General features: G+C 40.6%; 1 protein-coding gene across 6 annotated transcripts in view; it reads right to left on the bottom strand.

Annotated features, from left to right (window-relative positions):
* The window catches only part of GANC (glucosidase alpha, neutral C), a 73,021-nt gene that overhangs the window by 8,088 nt on the left and 47,261 nt on the right, over positions 1-17,672 (bottom strand). For 5 of the 6 annotated variants that reach the window (XM_059181261.1, XM_059181260.1, XM_059181263.1 and 2 more), the window contains 6 exons: positions 17,266-17,362; positions 12,080-12,181; positions 9,896-10,139; positions 8,458-8,522; positions 6,542-6,618; positions 1,797-1,871 (listed from right to left, as the gene is read on the bottom strand). In XM_059181261.1, the coding sequence (XP_059037244.1) occupies positions 1,797-1,871; positions 6,542-6,618; positions 8,458-8,522; positions 9,896-10,139; positions 12,080-12,181; positions 17,266-17,362 (660 nt within the window). The remainder of the gene's footprint in view (positions 1-1,796; positions 1,872-6,541; positions 6,619-8,457; positions 8,523-9,895; positions 10,140-12,079; positions 12,182-17,265; positions 17,363-17,672) is intronic. The other variant, XM_059181265.1, reaches the window with a different exon arrangement.

The raw sequence follows: 17,672 nt of genomic DNA, 5'->3' as shown, positions 1-17,672 counted from the left end.
TTTTTAAAAATTTCAGTGTAGCAGTATTCATTGTTTTTGCACCACACCCAGTGCTCCATGCAATCCGTGCCCTCTCTAATAACCACCACCTGGTTCCCCCAACCTCCCACCCCCCACCCCTTCAAACCCCTCAGATTGTTTTTCAGAGTCCATAGTCTCTCATGGTTCACCTCCCCTTCCAATTTCCCTCAACTCCCTTCTCCTTTCCATCCCCCATGTCCTCCATGTTATTTGTTATGCCCCACAAATAAGTGAAACCATATGATAATTGACTCTCTCTGCTTGACTTGTTTCACTCAGCATAATCTCTTCTAGGACCGTCCATGTTGCTACAAAAGTTGGGTATTCATCCTTTCTGATGGAGGCACAATACTCCATAGTGTATACGGACTCCATCTTCCTTATCCATTCGTCCATTAAAGGGCACCTTGGTTCTTTCTACAGTTTGGCGACCTGGCCATTGCTGCTATAAACATTGGGGTACAGATGGCCCTTCTTTTCACTACATCTGTATCTTTGGGGTAAATACCCAGTAGTGCAATTGCAGGGTCATTAGGAAGCTCTATTTTTAATTTCTTGAGGAATCTCCACACTGTCCTCCAAAGTGACTGCACCAACTTGCATTCCCACCAACAGTGTGAGAGGGTTCCCCTTTCTCCACATCCCCTCCAACACGTGTTTCCTGACTTGCTAATTTTGGCCATTCTAACTGGCGTAAGGTGGTATCTCAATGTGGTTTTAATTTGAATCTCCCTGATGGCTACTGATGATAAGCATTTTTTTTTCTTAGACATACAAATAGAAATATATGGAGAAGAGTTGTTTGTCCTTGATGTTTCATACTGTGAAGTCAGGCTATATGCTGATACTTTTTTCTCATGTTTCCATGGCGTTATTGGTATAATTTGCATGCCCTACAACTCATCTATTTAAGGTGTACAATTAAATGTTTTTTGAGTATATTGAGAGCCATGCACCTGTTACCACAATCAATTTTAAATCATTTTCATCATCCCCAAAAGAAACCTTGTACCCATTAGCGTTAATTTGCCATTGCTCCCAAACTCTCTCCCTTCCTCAGCCCTATGCAACCCCTCATCTATTTTTTGTCTATGTGGTGTTATCCAGAACACTAATGTCCCTGGTTCCTTCTATGTAGGCACATGTTATGGACTAAATGTCTGTGTCCCCCCCCCAAATTCCTATGTCGAAGCCCGAACCATCAATGTGACTGTATTTGGAGATAGGACCTTTAAAGAGATAATTAAGGTTAAATAAAGTCAGAGAGTGGGGCCTTAATCTGATAGGATTAATGTCTATAAGAAGAGAAATAAGAGGGCGCCTGGGTGGCTCAGTGGGTTAAGCCGCTGCCTTCAGCTCAGGTCATGATCTCAGGGTCCAGGGATCGAGTCCCGCATCGGGCTCTCTGCTCAGCGGGGAGCCTGCTTCCTCCTCTCTCTCTCTCTCTCTGCCTGCCTCTCTGCCTACTTGTGATCTCTTTCTGTCAAATAAATAAATAAAAATCTTTAATAAAAAAAAAAAAGAAGAGAAATAAGAGAACTCACTCTCTCCCTCTGCCATATGAAGACACAGCAAGAAGGTGGCTGCCTATATGTCAGGAAGAAAGTCCTCACTAGGAGCGGAATTGTTGGCACCTTAATCTGGGACATCTAACCTCCAGTACTGTGAGAAAACAAACTTCTGTTGGTTAAGCCACCACATCTGTGGTAGTTTATTATGGCAGCCGAAGGTAAAAATGCACAACAGGTAAAAATGACAGCCTGAAAATTACTTACAGTGTCTAAGGCTACCTGGACCTTCACAGTACGTGCTCCTTCCCAATGAGCAAATGTTTTAGAGTCATACCAGACCTGGAAAGGAAGAGACCCTAATGAAAAAGAGTATAAGAGCAACTCTGCTCACAATTTCATTATTTAGCAAAGCATTCATTTTACCTGGATTTTGAATAACTGGAAGGCTAAAATAAGTATAGTTTTAAAAAAATCTTGAGTAGAAGTTAGGAAGGACATATATTTTTAAGAAGATCCCAAAGGACTAACCTAGTACTGTGATGGATTAAGTTCACTAAAAGGCCATTCATTTGTCCATCTGTCCATCCAGAAGTTATTTGTCCAACAACCTACCACATGCCCAGCACTGCTAGGCATGCATGAGTGAACAGAAAGACAGACTTCCTGCCCTCACGGATTTTATTATAGTCTGGTCATCTCATAAACTTAATGCATCTAGAGTAAAAAAGATGATGGAAGAAAGAAAAAGCAGTAACAAAGAAGAAGAAAACAGTGTAAGCAAATAAATTACAAATGAGGCAGGAGGAAAGGAAAGTTTCAGAGAAGGAAATAGATCCAGGAGAAAGACAAATGGAAACTTGGATCACTACCATAGTTATTTTTTAGCAGAGTTCAATTCATGGAGGAAGTTCAAATTCTTATCTGGGATCCTAATCAAGGCGGTTTAGTTGCTTTAGTACCCAAAAGGTCCAACAAAGTAATTTGATAGGATAAATCCTTAAGACACCACCAATAGCAGTAGCATGGAAACAAAAACCTCTTTTTCTCTCTTTCAGCCCAGTATGATTTCTGGCAGCCACAGTCTATTTCACAAGGTCACCTCCTGGGATTACCATATCCTTTCTAGAGCTCCCGTCCTGCGGTGAAGGTGAGAGGACTGTGGCCTATCGCCAGCCCCAGTGACTCTCAGTTCAACAGGATCTAGCCCACCTTGTCTCTTATGTATTATCCTTGGCTAGATCCAATTTGCCAATGTTTTGTCAAGGATTTCTGTGTCTGTGTTTATGGGGGATATTGTCTTAGCTTTCTTTTCTTACAAGGTCTTTCATTTGACAAATTCTAGTAGCTTTAGATAGAGTAGTGAGAATGAAAGGTAAAACAAACTGAATTAAGTAAGATTTTGAGATTACCTGTCTACCATTTCCAGAACTAACTAGAGTAATTAGAATAAGAGGTATATGTATAGGGTGTGTCCTCTGGTGCTATATACAAAGGGTAAAACTTGGAACGGTCGGAAGGCTTCCAAGGGAAGCCTTGGAAGGGTAAAACTGGCATAAAGTCCTATGTAGATCAGACCTAGTGCTCGGTCACCAAGCTCCTCAGTAAGTACGTACAGAAGGCTTACTATCTGTCAGGTACCTGTCTAGATGCTGGGGATAGAGAGTGAATGTAATAGAGGAAAATCACCTAAGAAGCCCTTAAGAAGCTAATGTTCTAATGGGGGAGAAAGGTCATCAGCAAAACATATCAGTAAATACCACGAATGTTAAAGATGTTAGGTTCTGTGGGAAAAATGAAGGATGATGTGGGCCTGGACAGTGGGAGTGGTCTGTAATCTTAACTAGGTAGTCAGGGAAGGCCTCACTGAGAAAAATCTATTTGAGCAAAGGCTTCAAGTAGAGGGAATGGGCCATCTAGAAAAATGGGGGAAGAGTGACAATGAGGGGCTGTAGGTAGCCCCCTTGCACAGTGTGATGTGATACTAGCTAACTGGTGAAGTAAAAATATGGCAAGAAATAGCTTGGCTCATCTCCCTAGGGTTTTGAAGATATGAGAGAACAATCACAGAACACTTTGGGAAACAGTGTTGAACGAATGTATTATACAGTCATTGCAGTGTTCTTGCAATGATGATCATTAATAAAAAGTTTTTGTTAAATTAATTTAAAAATTCATTTGTGGCTATGTCAGAAGGAGAGCTAGCTCTTCTTAATGCAAGCCTACTGCTTTGTTAAAATTGACTTGAGAAATTCTCAGTGAACTGCTAGGCAGGACAATTTATTTAGATGTTGTTGTATTTGACCTTTTTCTCAGATTTTTACTTGGTGGTGGAACCTTTATCTTCATCTTAGATGAGGGGGAGCCCTCATCTAAGAACTACACATTACTGGAGAAACCAAGAGGGAAGAACATAATTGATGAACATTCTGGCAAAAAGCCTGGATATCATCCTATCAGTAAAGACAAGTGTACTGGGCTGAATGGTGGCCCCTCCAAAAGTTATACACACTTCTTAATACTGGGAAGGAGTGAATATAACTTTCTATGGTAGCAAATTTGATTAAATTAAGGATCTCAAGATTAGAAGGTTATCTGGGATTATGCAGGTGGGTCCTGAATGTCATCATAAGTGTCCTAATAAGAGAAACAGAAGAGGAGACACAGACATACAGAGGAGAAGGCGTGTGAAGACAGAGGCACAGAATGGAGTGATGTGATGTGGCTACAGAGCCAGGAACCACAAGGACCGCGGGCAGCTGCTGGAAGCTAGGAGAGAGGCATGGAAGAGATTCTCCTTCTGGACCTCCAGAAGGAACTTACCCTAGTGACACCTTGATTTTGGGCTTCAAGCCTCCAGAACTGGGAGAGGATACATTTGTGCTATTTCAAGCCACCAGATTTGTGGTAATTGCGGCCTGAAGAAACTAGCACAGGGAAAAGTGTAAAGCTGGATGGACAGAGAACACTTGGGTTGATGTTTTGCATATTGCTTCGCCAGTACCTGGCAGTACTAAGCAGCGAGCGTGGCCTGGCTCAGTCACCTCATCACCTGCCTAGACAGTCCAAGCGTATTTTTTTTTTTTAATTTAAACTCTAGTTAGTTAGCATAGACTCCAATATTGGTTTCAGGAATAGGATTTAGTGATTTATCACTTATAAACAATACCCAGGGGTCATCACAAATGCCATCCTTAATGCCCATCAGCTATCTGGCCCATCCCCCACCTACATCCCTCCACCAACCCTCAGTTTGTTCTCTATAGTTAAGTTTCTCATGGTTTGTTTCCCTCCCCACCTCCGTTTTTTCCCATCCCATATGTTCTGTTTTATTTCTTTTTTTTTTCTTAAGATTTTATTTATTTATTTATTTGACAGACAAAGATCACAAGTAGGCTAGGAGGCAGGCAAGAGAGAGAGGAGGAAGCAGGCTCCCTGCTGAGCAGAGAGCCCGATGCGGGGCTTGATCCCAGGACTCTGGGATCATGACCTGAGCCGAAGGCAGAGGCTTTAACCCACTGAGCCACCCAAGCTCCCCCTTCTATTTTATTTCTTAAATTCCACATATAAGTGATATCATATGCTATTTGTGTTTCTCTGACTTATTTTGCCTAGCATAATACACTCTAGCTCCATTCACATCACTGCAAATGGCAAGATCTCATTCTTTTTGATGGCTGAGTAATATTCCATTGTATATACACACCACATCTTCTTTATCCATTCATCAGTCGATGGACACGTGGGCTCTTTCCATAGTTGGCTATTGTGGACATTGCTGCAATGAACATCAGCGAGCATGTGCTACTTCGAATCACTATGTTTGTTTCCTTTGTATAAATACCCAGTACTGCAATTGCTGGGTCATAGGGTAGTTCTATTTTTAACTTTTTGAAGAGCCTCCAAACTGTTTTCCATAGTCAGTCCAGGGACATAGGGGTCTCAAATCAGTTTGGTAACCTCGATGGTAACCTTCTCCCCCTGCCTGCAGAAGCCTGTGGTGATGCTCAAGGAGTTTCTCCAGGATCTGTCTCCTCCTTGCTCTCCATTCCATACACTCTTTCCCTGGTCTGGTGCCCCAAGTTTCAGCCCTGCCTCTTCTCCTGGCCCCTCTGCATATATCCTTGGTCTGTCTCTGGAGATTGTTGCTGTTATTCTCCAGGGTCCTCTGCTCTGCAGCCCACGGGCTAATCCCACCTCTTCCCCAGGCTCTGCCTGGGTTCAGTGCTGTGGGCTCTAGCAGTGCAGGATGATATTTTATACTGCAATAATAATCAATGACAATAACAAACAAGAGCTGGAAGGCTCATGGAACATAAAGGGAAATTGCCACTGTTAATTTTTACCCACTTTGGTGAGTGTCCACAGACCAGATTTTGGTACCAAAAACTTAGGATTTATTTATTTATTCATTTATTTTTAAAAAGATTTTATTTATTTATTTGACACGCAGAGAGAGATCACAAGTAGGCAGAGCAGCAGGCGGGGGTGGGAGGAAGCAGGCTCCCTGCTGAGCAGAGAGCCCGATGAGGGGCTTGATGCCAGGACCCTGAGACCATGACTTGAGCCGAAGGCAGTGGCTTAACCCACTGAGCCACCCAGGTGCCCCAAAACTTAGGATTTAGTCAGAGCCAGAACCAAAGAGCAAAGTCTCTTTTTACTTATGCTTCCCCCCAGAGACTGACACCTCTTACCAGACTAAAGATTTCTTCCTACTCAAAGCCTCAGTATGTTTATAAGGAGTCACTTACACAAGCCCAAGTGTGAAGGTAAAGAACCATGCTGACTCTCCTTGGGCTTCTTACCTATTCATCTTTCTCCCTGCTCTTCCATTAAGTTTCTTGACCTCTGAGGTCATGACCTACAAGAATCTTCAGTAGCTATAGGCATTTGGCCTGTCTTCACAACTGCATGATGCAGAAATCTATTTCCTAACAGGGGCTAATTCATTAGAATGAAGGGAGGAGACAGGAGACATGCAAGATATGTGGCTGTTTGTTATTTATTCTTACCTCATTTGATCCTGGCAGAAACACATCAACTGTGCTGGCTTTTGGTTCTGTGACTGGATGAACCAATAAAGCACTTCCTGAAAAAAAAAGAGAAGAAATGAAGTTGAATATCATTCTAAGAGGCCTGAAAACATCCTCCTTTCAGTGCTTTTGTGGTGTTAGAGACCACTCAACTATGAACTTGGTGAAAGTAGAGACCTTGGTTAGTTGAACCAATGATTCATCAGAGAGATGCATTGTAAGATAGAGGACTGGTGCTCAAAATGGGACTGTATTATTACTTATCATTTATCCACTTAGGGTGTATCAGGATAATAGGGAGGGACCCTGACAGAGTCTATCAGTCTCCTTTGCACATAGCTGCTAGTGTGCCAGGAGTCTGAAAGAGCCATCACATTACTCCAGGTGCATCACTGTCCACTGTAAGTGATTTTGCAAATGGTGAGCCTACATGGTTCTGTTATCCAGAACCATGATTAGCACAGAGTAGAGTATATCCATGGACAGTTATCATTAGGAAGGCTGTAATTCTCTTAAAGGCAATCTAGGTTATTAATTTTGTTTTGACTGTGGTACCACATGTATGTAAATTTCATCCATTTATGAATTCACTCTTTAATTGTACAAATATTTACTGAGTTCCAGGTGAGTGCTAGGTATAATGCTAGGCTCTGGAGATACAGTGGCAAATAAGACAATGTCCCTGCCCTCATGGGAGTTTGCAGTCAGTAAAGACAGATATTACAATTTATTTAGAATTAGACCAAATACCAAAAAGGCAAACACACAAAATGGAATGAAAGTTATGTAATAAGAGGGACTGAGTTTGACTAGTTAGGGTGTAATTAGCTATTAGAAGCAATTCTGGTCAGGGAATTGTTCTCAAAGGGAGCAGCTATTTAAACTGAGACCCAAGAAAGAAGGGAGAGGTAGCATTAGGCTTTTTACATTTTGATTTCCACATTTTATTTTATTTTTAAAGATTTTTATTTATTTGACAGACAGAGATCACAAGTAGGCAGAGAGGCAGTCAGAGAGAAAGAGGAGGAAGCAGGCTCCCTGCTGAGCAGAGAGCCCGATGTGGGGCTCGATCTCAGGACTCTGGGATCATGACCTGAGCCGAAGGCAGAGACTTTAACCCACTGAGCCACCCAGGCACCCCGATTTCCACTTTTTAGAAACAGAATGCACCTTTTGGGCAACTCTCTGTTCAGCTTGGTTTTTGAGTCCTATTTCTGAGATGATAAACTTCCATATCCTGGATTTGGTGGTCAACCCTTGTTAAAAAAGAGGCCATCACCACCACCACCACCACCAATTACTGTATTTTACCTATGACGTAAGCTCTCAATCTTTACTGTGACCCTCTGGTCTACTGTTTTCTACTTCCATTTCCTATAGGGGTATCATTAGGCTCAGGAGTGGAACCAGAACAAGAATCTCAAATTGCGTCCACAAATAGGATGGATTTATATGAAGTTAACAACATGAGAAGTGAGAAGAGATCTATCATTCCACAGAAGAGAGCTATCACTCCACTAATATACTAAAAATCTTTTTTTTTTTTTTAAGATTTTATTTATTTATTTGACAGAGAGAGATCACAAGCAGACAGAGAGGCAGGCAGAGAGAGAGACAGGGAAGCAGGCTCCCTGCTGAGCAGAGAGCCCGATGTGGGACTCGATCCCTGGACCCTGAGATCATGACCCGAGCTGAAGGCAGCGAGCGGCTTAACCTACTGAGCCACCCAGGCGCCCCTATACTAAAAATCTTAATGACAGAATTTCTTTTACTTTTATTTTTTAGTTTTCTTGAGACTAGGGATTTATTTTTCTTTAGTGCTCTTATACTAGGAAATGTAACAAAAACATAATTACAGCATTTATCATAACAATAATTAATCAAGAAATGCTCACCCAGCATGTATTCATCTTCTACCCCAAAAGTGTCTAATTCCTCTGGGAACTCTATCCACAGAGGTCTGCGGAAAGAGAAAAAAAAAATTCTTATTTCAACATCATTAGATGTTTTATTGTGGTTAAATCACTTATATTTTCAATTTTATAATTACTCAAAGGAAATTGGAAAAACCAAATAGCCAAGACTCTTCATGATTTAAGATTTTATGAGCAACTGGCAGGATTACTATATATTTTCTAATGTGAAAAAGTGATTTACTTGCTGAAATGCTCCAATGAAAGACTGAGAATTCTGGTACCTGTAATTTTTCCTTCTGATTGTTGAGTACTAAGTACTACTCTGAAGGCAGAATTAGAGTTCTGTACAAATAAAATGCTTAACACATTCAGCATGGTACAAATTGTTTGTAAAACCATAGTTTATAATGATATAAAATCTGTGCCACGTTTTCATGCTGCCACAGCCTTTCATGCATCCTTAATCATTATCTATTTAAAAGAAAAGAATTGGTATTACTTGTTTTCAAGCAGGCAGTGGTTTGGGAGGGTTGAGAAACTTGTGTGGTTTTTTTTTTTTTTTAAATTATTGTTTTACACAACTATCTAGGAGGCATCTGGGCTTAAAAGATAATAAAATCTTCAATATCTGTGCATCTGGATATCAACCTAATGGTTCTAATATTTTTTTTCAACCTCATGAGTAAAGGGTATTCTTTAGTAAGAGAAACTTATTTTTAGTTTATTCACTAGCCTTTGTAATAATGTATCCCTTTCCTACTGAATAGTAGTAAGGAAGCAATAGTCTCAATCTGGTTAATGTCTAGAATCATGAGGGAAATGTCTAACAAATCTAGATCTTGAGACCTACCCAAGGAGATTCCTAGTAGGTCTGGAGGTGTGGCCCTAGAATCTACAGTTTTAAAGAGCTCCCCTGGTGATTCTCATCTGAGCCAGGTTTAGTATCAGCTAATCTGGAAGCCTCATTGTATTATGTGTGTCTCTGCAACATTCTCTAACCTAGAAAGTTGCTTTTTCACACCCTGCCTCTAAAATAGGACCAGAATAGAATTTATACACTGGGAAAAATGTTCACCTCAAACTTGGAATGGTTTAACCCTAAGGTAAGATTGAGCCCAGAATAAATTGTTCTTCATGAGAGGATTCTTGTGGATTAAATAGCAAATTCAGTTACGGTCACTTCTTTTTCTTTGAAAAATCGGTCTCCTCTCAAATATTAACACTTGAATCACAAAGTAGTAGGGGATGTGGCTTTTTTTAGACCTTAACTCTTTGGCCCTTCTCACAGTTGGTGCTCAGTAATCTGAAGGGCACTTGATGAAACACATGGCTTTTCTCTTGAAATCACGGTGTAATTACTCCATTCCCCAATGGCCAGGGGGTTTTCTGGTGTTGTCAACCGGGGAAGCCTGTTTACCTCATGACGGGCTGGGCTGTCACGTGTGCGCAGTAGAACAGAGAATACCAATAGGGCAGGAGGGTGTAGCGCTGCCGGATGGCTTCCCGGATGAGCTGCGTGTATTCCTCCCCAAAGAGCCAGGGTTCCCGCCGTTTGGTGTTCATGGTGGCGTGGCCACGGAAGAAAGGCTGGTAGGCTCCAGCCTGGTACCATCGCACTAGCAGCTCTGCCTCCGGATTCCCAATGAAGCCGCCTACGTCAGCTGATTAGACAGTGAGAGAGAGGCTGAGTGAGGCAGAAAGGCCTAATGAGGCAAAGAGGCCGAGTGAGGCAACCAGGCTTCTAACAAACGTTGCACCCAGGTAAGGTAAGGGCTTGAAGACTGCCAGGACAAATGTGCTATATGTGCACTTATAAAATCCAAGAACAACACTGTGGCCTGAAATTAGGGGGCACATATTTTAAAACTTTGCCTGTTTGGGGTATCTGACAATATTCTCTTTGAATCCTCTCTTATCAAAATGTCTGAGGTCTGGGGAGCCTGGGTGGCTCAGTCCCTTAAACATCTGCCTTCCAGGGTCCTGGAATCAAGCCCCTCAGACTGAGCTCCACATTGGGCTACCTGCTCAGAGGGGAGCTTGCTTTTCTCTCCCCCTCTGCCCTTCTCCCTGCTTATGCTCTCTCAAATAAATAAATACAATCTTTTTTTTTTTTTTTTTTTTTTTTAAAGATTTTATTTATTTGACAGGAAGAGAGGCAGGCAGAGAGAGAGAGGAGGAAGCAGGCTCCGCATGGAGCAGAGAGCCCGATGTGGGGCTCGATCCCAGGACACTGGGATCATGACCGGAGCTGAAGGCAGTGGCTTTAACCCACTGAGCCACCCAGGTGCCCCATAAATACAATCTTAAAAAAAAAAAAAGGGTCAGAGGTTTTACTACAAGATCAATATATCTGTATGTTCCCAAACCTAGAAATTGTAAAACGTTGACCTGATTCATTACGTCTGTGTTTAGTAGTGTGGTGGGGGTTTTGGCAATTGGTTTCTTTTTTTTAAGATATTATTTACTTGACAGAGATTGAGAGAGAGAGAGAGTGCGCGAGCAAGCAAGCACAAGCAGGGCGAGTGGTAGGGATAGGGAGAGAGAGAAGTGGGCTCCCTGCTGAGCAGAGAGCCAGAGGTGGAGCTCATTTCCAGGATCCTAGCCCAAGGCAGACACTTAACCAACTGAGCCACCCAGGCACCCCTTGATTTCCTTTTGAAAGCAGTAGCTCAAGCAAGATAAAAATTGTAGAACTAAAGAAAAACATCAGAATTAGAAATTTTAGGTATAATTTCATGTTTAGTCCTTAAGCAGGATACATATTCCTTGTATGTGGACCAATGCCATAAGAAAAACATTTATCAAAAAGTGAGGTTAGGGGTGCCTGGAAGGCTCAGTTGTTGGGCAGCTGCCTTCGGCTCGGGTTGTGATACTGGGGTCCCCCATGGGACCCCCATGGGGCTACCTGCTTGGCGGGAAGCCTGCTTCTCCCTCTCCCACTTCCCCTGCTTGTGTTCCCTCTCTCGCTGTCTCTCTCTCTCTGTCAAATAAATAAATAAATAAATAAAATCTTAAAAAAAAAAAAAAAAGTGACGTTAACTTCTATTCCTACAGAAAACAAGGAGCAGCGGGAACTATTCATATGCTGAGCACCCTCCATATTGAGATTTCTCATCTGCAGAGAATTTCTAGGATTTAGGGAAGGCAGCCCATCAGGGAATCGTATTTTAACTAAATTTATCTTTCCCAAGAGCATATCTTTTTTTTTTAAGTTAAAATACGTTGTAGAATTTTAAACCTGCTGAGTAAAAAGCATTTCTGTAAGGCTGATTTCTGATTTGCTAAATTCTTTGTACTCTCCATTTTTCTCACTTTGAAGAAGAAAAGGTATGTTTCAGGAAAAGAAATTCAGTTCTCAAGAGCATCTGAGGAGGAATCAGAAAAAGAGGGAAAGAAGCACTCGGGCTCTCTGATGACTTTATTTCATGTCCTCATTTCAGACAAGACAAACTGGAAGGGTCCTTTCACTTTCCTCATTTTCTTGTTCCCACAGTTATCCCTGCTGGAAACTGCTAATGAGAAGGCATTTATGACCAGCCTTGTTGGAAAACACCCTTGCTTTTTATTTTCTCTCACTTCAAGCCTGCAGATATCATCTTACCTCCGCAAAAAGAGATCCCAGTAATGCTGAGGGTGAGTAACATAGGGATAGAAATTTTCAGGTAGCTCCATTCGGCTGTGTTGTCACCTGTCCACACAGCACCTTGGATCACCGGTAACAAGGTATTAAAACAAAACAAAACATACAAATCAGACCATGCAGTCAATTTCATAGATTCCTTATTTGAAATAGACAAGTTAATATAAGGGAAAACATTTCTTTCTGACCTTAAAATATATAAATTCTGGTTTCTGCAATGAAAATATATTAATCTTCTAATGTGAAGAAGTTCTTAAAATCCACAAAACATTTTGTGAAAAATGTTCTGATACTTATTTTTTTGAAGTATAACTCCAGCCTGATTTTAGGAGAAACATTTAAAAAATCAACTTTACTGGGAGTGCCTGAGTGGCTCAGTGGGTTAAGCCTCTGTCTTTAGCTCAGGTCATGATCTCAGGCTCCTGGGATTGAGCCCCGCTTTGGGCTCTCCGCTCAGCAGGGAGCCTGCTTCCCTTCCTCTCTCTCTCTCTGTCAGCCTCTCTGTCTACTTGTGATTTCTGTCAAATAAAGAAATAAAATCTTTTTTTTTAAAAAATCAACCTTACTAAAATATAATTTACATATAATAAATGTACCTATTTTAAGTGAAGAGTTTGATGAGTTTTGAAACCTATAACTGTCACCACAAGCAGGGTACAGAACCACTTCCTTAATTGTAAAAGATTACATGGGCTTCTTCGTAGTAAATAATCCTCCACTTTACCCAACCGTTGATGTGAGTTCTTGAAGTCTTTTCCAGAATTTCATATAAACAGTAACATAAAACATACTATTTTGTGTTCTAGTTTTTTTCACTCAGCATGATGGTGTAGCTTATTTCTTTTTATTTGATTAATAGTATTCCATATATGGATATACCACAAGTTGTTTATCCAATCACCTACTGAGGGACGTCTGAATTCTTCCCAAGTTTTGGCTATTATGAAGAAGCTGCTATAAACATTTGTGTCTTTGCATGATGTATGTTTTTTTTTTTATTTTTATTTTTTTAAAGATTTTATTTATTTATTTGACAGACAGAGATCAGAAGCAGGCAGAGAGAGAGGAGGAAGCAGGCTCCCCGCAGAGCAGAGAGCCCGATGCGGGGCTCAATCCCCAAACCCCGGGATCATGACCTGAGCCGAAGGCAGAGGCTTTAACCCGCTGAGCCACCCAGGCGCCCCAACATGATGTATGTTTTTGATTTCTCTTGGGTAACTAGTTGGGAAGGGAATTGGTGGGTCTATGTTCAGTGTATGTTGAACACCTAAAAAAACTCCAGGGGTGCCTGGGTGGCTCAGTGGGTTAAAGCCTCTGCTTTCGGCTCAGGTCATGATCCCAGGGTCCTGGGATCGAGCCCTGCATTGGGCTCCCTGCTGGGCGGGGAGCCTGCTCCCCACCCCTCACTCCTGCCCTGCTCTGCCTCCCTCTCTGCCTATTTGTGATCTGTCTGTCAAATAAATAAATAAAACCCTCCAAACTGGGGGTGCCTGGGTGGCACAGTCGGTTGGTTTCAGCACAGATGGTGATCTCAGGGTGATGAGATCAAGCCCCACATCAGACTCTGTGCTCAGTGTAGAGTCTGCTTAAGATTCTCTCTCCCCATCTCCCCACAGCACCCTGCCCCCCACCCTCCTTATGCTCTCTCTCAAATAAATAAAATCTTTTTTTTTTTTTTTTTTTAAAGAAAACTCCAAAGTGTTTGGCACATCGCTATACTGCTTTTGCAGTATCAGTACATGACCATTTCAGTCTCTCTACATTCTTGGCAACAGTTGGTGGTGTCAGTCTTTTTAATTCTAGCTACTGAAATGGATGTGTAGTGATGTCTCTCTGTGGTTTCAATTTGTATTTCCCTACAGACTAATAAAGTTGAGCATCATTTCATGTATTTATTGATCATTCATGTGTCTTCTTTTGTAAAGTGTCTATTCAAATCTTTTCCTTATTTTTAAAAGTAGCTGTCTTTAACTGTAGAAGTTCTTTATATATTTTAGATACAAGTTCTTTGACAGATATTTATGTATATTGCAGATATTTTCTCTAATCTGTGGCTTGACTTTCATTTTTTTAATATATTTGAAAGGGTAGAGGTTTTTAATTTTGATGAAAGTACAGATTAGCACTTCCCTTCCTTTTATGGTTCATGCTTTTTGTGTTCTATCTGAGAAATCTTGTCTATCTCAAAGTCACAAAGATTTTTTTATGTTTCCTTTTAGAAGTTTTTTGTTTTAGCTTTTATAGTTTAGGTCTATATTCCATTTTGAATTACTTTTTGGGTACTGAGAGGTAAGGGTTGAGGTTTTTTCCCTCTCCTTCCTCCCCCCAACTCCTTACTCAGTGTTCTGACACTGTTTATTGAAAAACTCCTTTCTCCTCTGAATTGCCTTGGCAACTCTGTTCCTAATTAATTGATCATCTCTGTGTTGGACTCTTTCTGGATTCTTTATTCTGTCCCATTCATTTATATGTCTATTCCTCTACCCCCTCTCAAAAAAAAAAAACAACCCTCTATTATTTAAGAGGAGTGGTACCGACTACATAAAGGAGACATCACAGTAGCAAGAAAGATAGTTAACACTTACAAGCCCTTACTGAGCCAGGTGATTCTACCTTGCCTGTAGTAGCCCACTTGAATCATTACAACCCTACCAGGTAAGCACTATTTAACTTCATTTTACAGACGACATAAATACGGCAAACAGGGGTGGTTCTAATATACCCCCAGTAACACAGTTACTACGTGATAGAGGCAGGACTAAGCTCAGGCAGTCTGACTCTAAAGCCACTGCTCTTGATCACTGTATAGTATACAAGAATTTGTGAAGATAGATTATGTACCATTAAAGAGATTCACAAAAGAAAAAAAAAAGTCTTGTTTTACTAAATCTAGATTAGTCCTGAAGCATTTTTGTCTATCTTCTACCAAAATAGCTTTGGTAGCTATTTTTGGTTTAATCTTCCACAGAAATTTTTGGCTGTTATATGGGCAGCAAAGAAGGATCTTTTCGAGGGATTGTTTTTTTGTTTTTAAAGGTACTCTAATAATTTCGCCTTGACTTCAAATGAGATAAAATGGTTTCGAAGTCGACATGGTGGTATTCTCATTAAGAAAGAAAGTTCATGTAAAAGCATGCAGATATTTTCATGTCTCATATGGTGTTCAGTCAGAAGTGCTCTCTGGCTGTCAGTCTAAGCTTAACACTTGACACAGTAGTGTTCTCTGCAATGGGTCACTTTGGGGCAGGCGGAGTTTCACACTGAGCACTGAAGGCTAGGCAGTAGGCCAATATTTAAGGGATCAGAGATTACTTAGTATGCATATCTTTTATCATCTTTTTTTTAACTGCCACTTAAAAGTGTTTTCATTAAAAACACTTGGCTTTTTTTAGTGATTAAAAATGACACTTGAGAACATGGAAAATAGGGATAGGTAAAAAGAAGAAAATTTAAAAATAAATCACTCATAATCACCAAGGTACTAAACTTACTGATTTTTTTTTTTTTAAGATTTTGTTTATTTATTTGACAGAGAGAGATCACAAGTAGGCAGAGAGGCAGGCAGAGTGAGAGGGGGAAGCAGGCTCCCTGCTGAGCAGAGAGCCCGATGTGGGGCTCAATCCCAGGACCCTGGGATCATGACCGGAGCCGAAGGCAGAGGCTTAACCTACTGAGCCACCCAGGCGCCCCTAAACTTACTGATTTAGATTCCTATCTATCTATCTATCTATCTATTTATTTATTTATTATTTATTTTCAGCATAACTATTCATTATTTTTTCACCACACCCAGTGCTCCACGCAATCCATGCCCTCTATAATACCCACCACCTGGTACCCCAACCTCCCACCCCCCTGCCACTTCAAACCCCTCAGATTGTTTTTCAGAGTCCATAGTCTCTCATGGTTCACCTCCCCTTCCAATTTCCCCCAACTCCCTTCTCCTCTCTAACTCCCCATGTCCTCCATGCTATTTGTTATGCTCCACAAATAAGTGATTCCTATCTATATTTTTAAAACAAAATCATGATAATATACTACAAACACATTTAAGCATTTTTGCTTTTTTCTCCCCATTTATCATGATGTCACAAACATTTGCTCATGCAACTGAGGCTACAATTTTATTTTACTTTTTTTTAAAGATTTTATTTATTCACTTGACAGAGATTACTAGGCAGAGACACAGGCAGGGGGGTGGGGGGAAGCAGGCTCCCCACTAAGTAGAGAGCCTGATGCATGGCTTGATTCCAGGACCCTAAGATCGTGGCCCGAGCTGAAGGCAGAGGCTTTAACCCACTGAGCCACTCAGGTGCCCCGAGGCTACAATTTTAAATAGTCTTAAAATAGTTTATCATATGTACATATCATATTTTTATAAATATTCCTTTATTTGTATTTTATTTCATTTTCTGCTTCAGGAACCAATGTGGTGAGCATCTCTCTGCACATGAATCTTTGCCTCAGATGACAGTATTTTGGCCTTTTGAAGGGTGCCCCAGGGGCTGGTTTTCAGGGTTGTAAAATAATAATGTCTATAATACAGTAAAGGTTGGATTCTTCAAACTAGGACCTAAGCTCCCAGTTACTTAGGTAACTGGGCAGGGGACTTAAAATACTTAAACAATATTAATTTAATTTAATTTAATTAATGTAACAGTATTAATAACTAAAATACTTAACTAAATTAACTAAACAGAGGACTTAAAATAGCCTTCCTCCTGAAAGGTGGCTAAGTTGAATTAGATCTGCATTAGCTAGTAAACTGAATCCAGTTATAGATGGCCCTGACCAAAAGCAACAGCCAGGTCTATTTTAAGTCATATGGCTAAGTGAAACAGGTGGTTGAGGGAATGTCTAAGAAGTGTATTTTCCCTGGTTTAGACAAATTGAACAGAATCAGAGATGACCATCCCAGCAAACTGAGATACTATGAAGTCATTCTCCCAGCAACCAAGTGGCCATTTCTTCAATGGGAAATAAGTAACTAAACTTTATTAAAATAGATGTGTCTCAGGACAAAAGGCATACTTCAGGGCATGTCACTTGCTACAATCAAAGGCGTGCCCAATCGCTACAAATAGTTTAAGAAAAAAAAGCAAGCTGCTAATTTAGGTTTAATTCTGATCGTATGTGCCATTCCTTACCATACTTTTGTGATCCAGAAAAGAAAGAACGGGTAAGAACAAAGGGTCTCTCCTTTCCCTTAGATCGTTGTATTAGTCCTTCTGCAGTAGCCATTTGCTACAAAGACAAAGGAGAAAAAAATTTCAAAGGGATGATTAGATTAGAGCATTGTGCAGACATCCCTAATAAGCTACTGGACATGCAAAAATTAAATAGTAGGTGGGAATGTAAAATGGGAAATATGAAAATAAATCCACCAAATAATTTTCATGATGTAATGAAACTACTCTAAATTCCCCTATTAAGAGTAGAAAATTATCTTTGCTCAAAATAGAAATAAAAATAGTAAATAATATGCTAACATATTCAATGCTTATTATAACTAGGCATTTTATAAAATTTTCTCATATAATCTATAGAACATCTG

Source organism: Mustela lutreola, chromosome 7 (genome assembly GCF_030435805.1).
Source record: "Mustela lutreola isolate mMusLut2 chromosome 7, mMusLut2.pri, whole genome shotgun sequence".
Taxonomy (NCBI): domain Eukaryota; kingdom Metazoa; phylum Chordata; class Mammalia; order Carnivora; family Mustelidae; genus Mustela; species Mustela lutreola.
The sequence above is the reverse complement of the archived record's forward strand: the minus strand, read 5'-3'. Positions and strand labels throughout refer to the sequence as shown.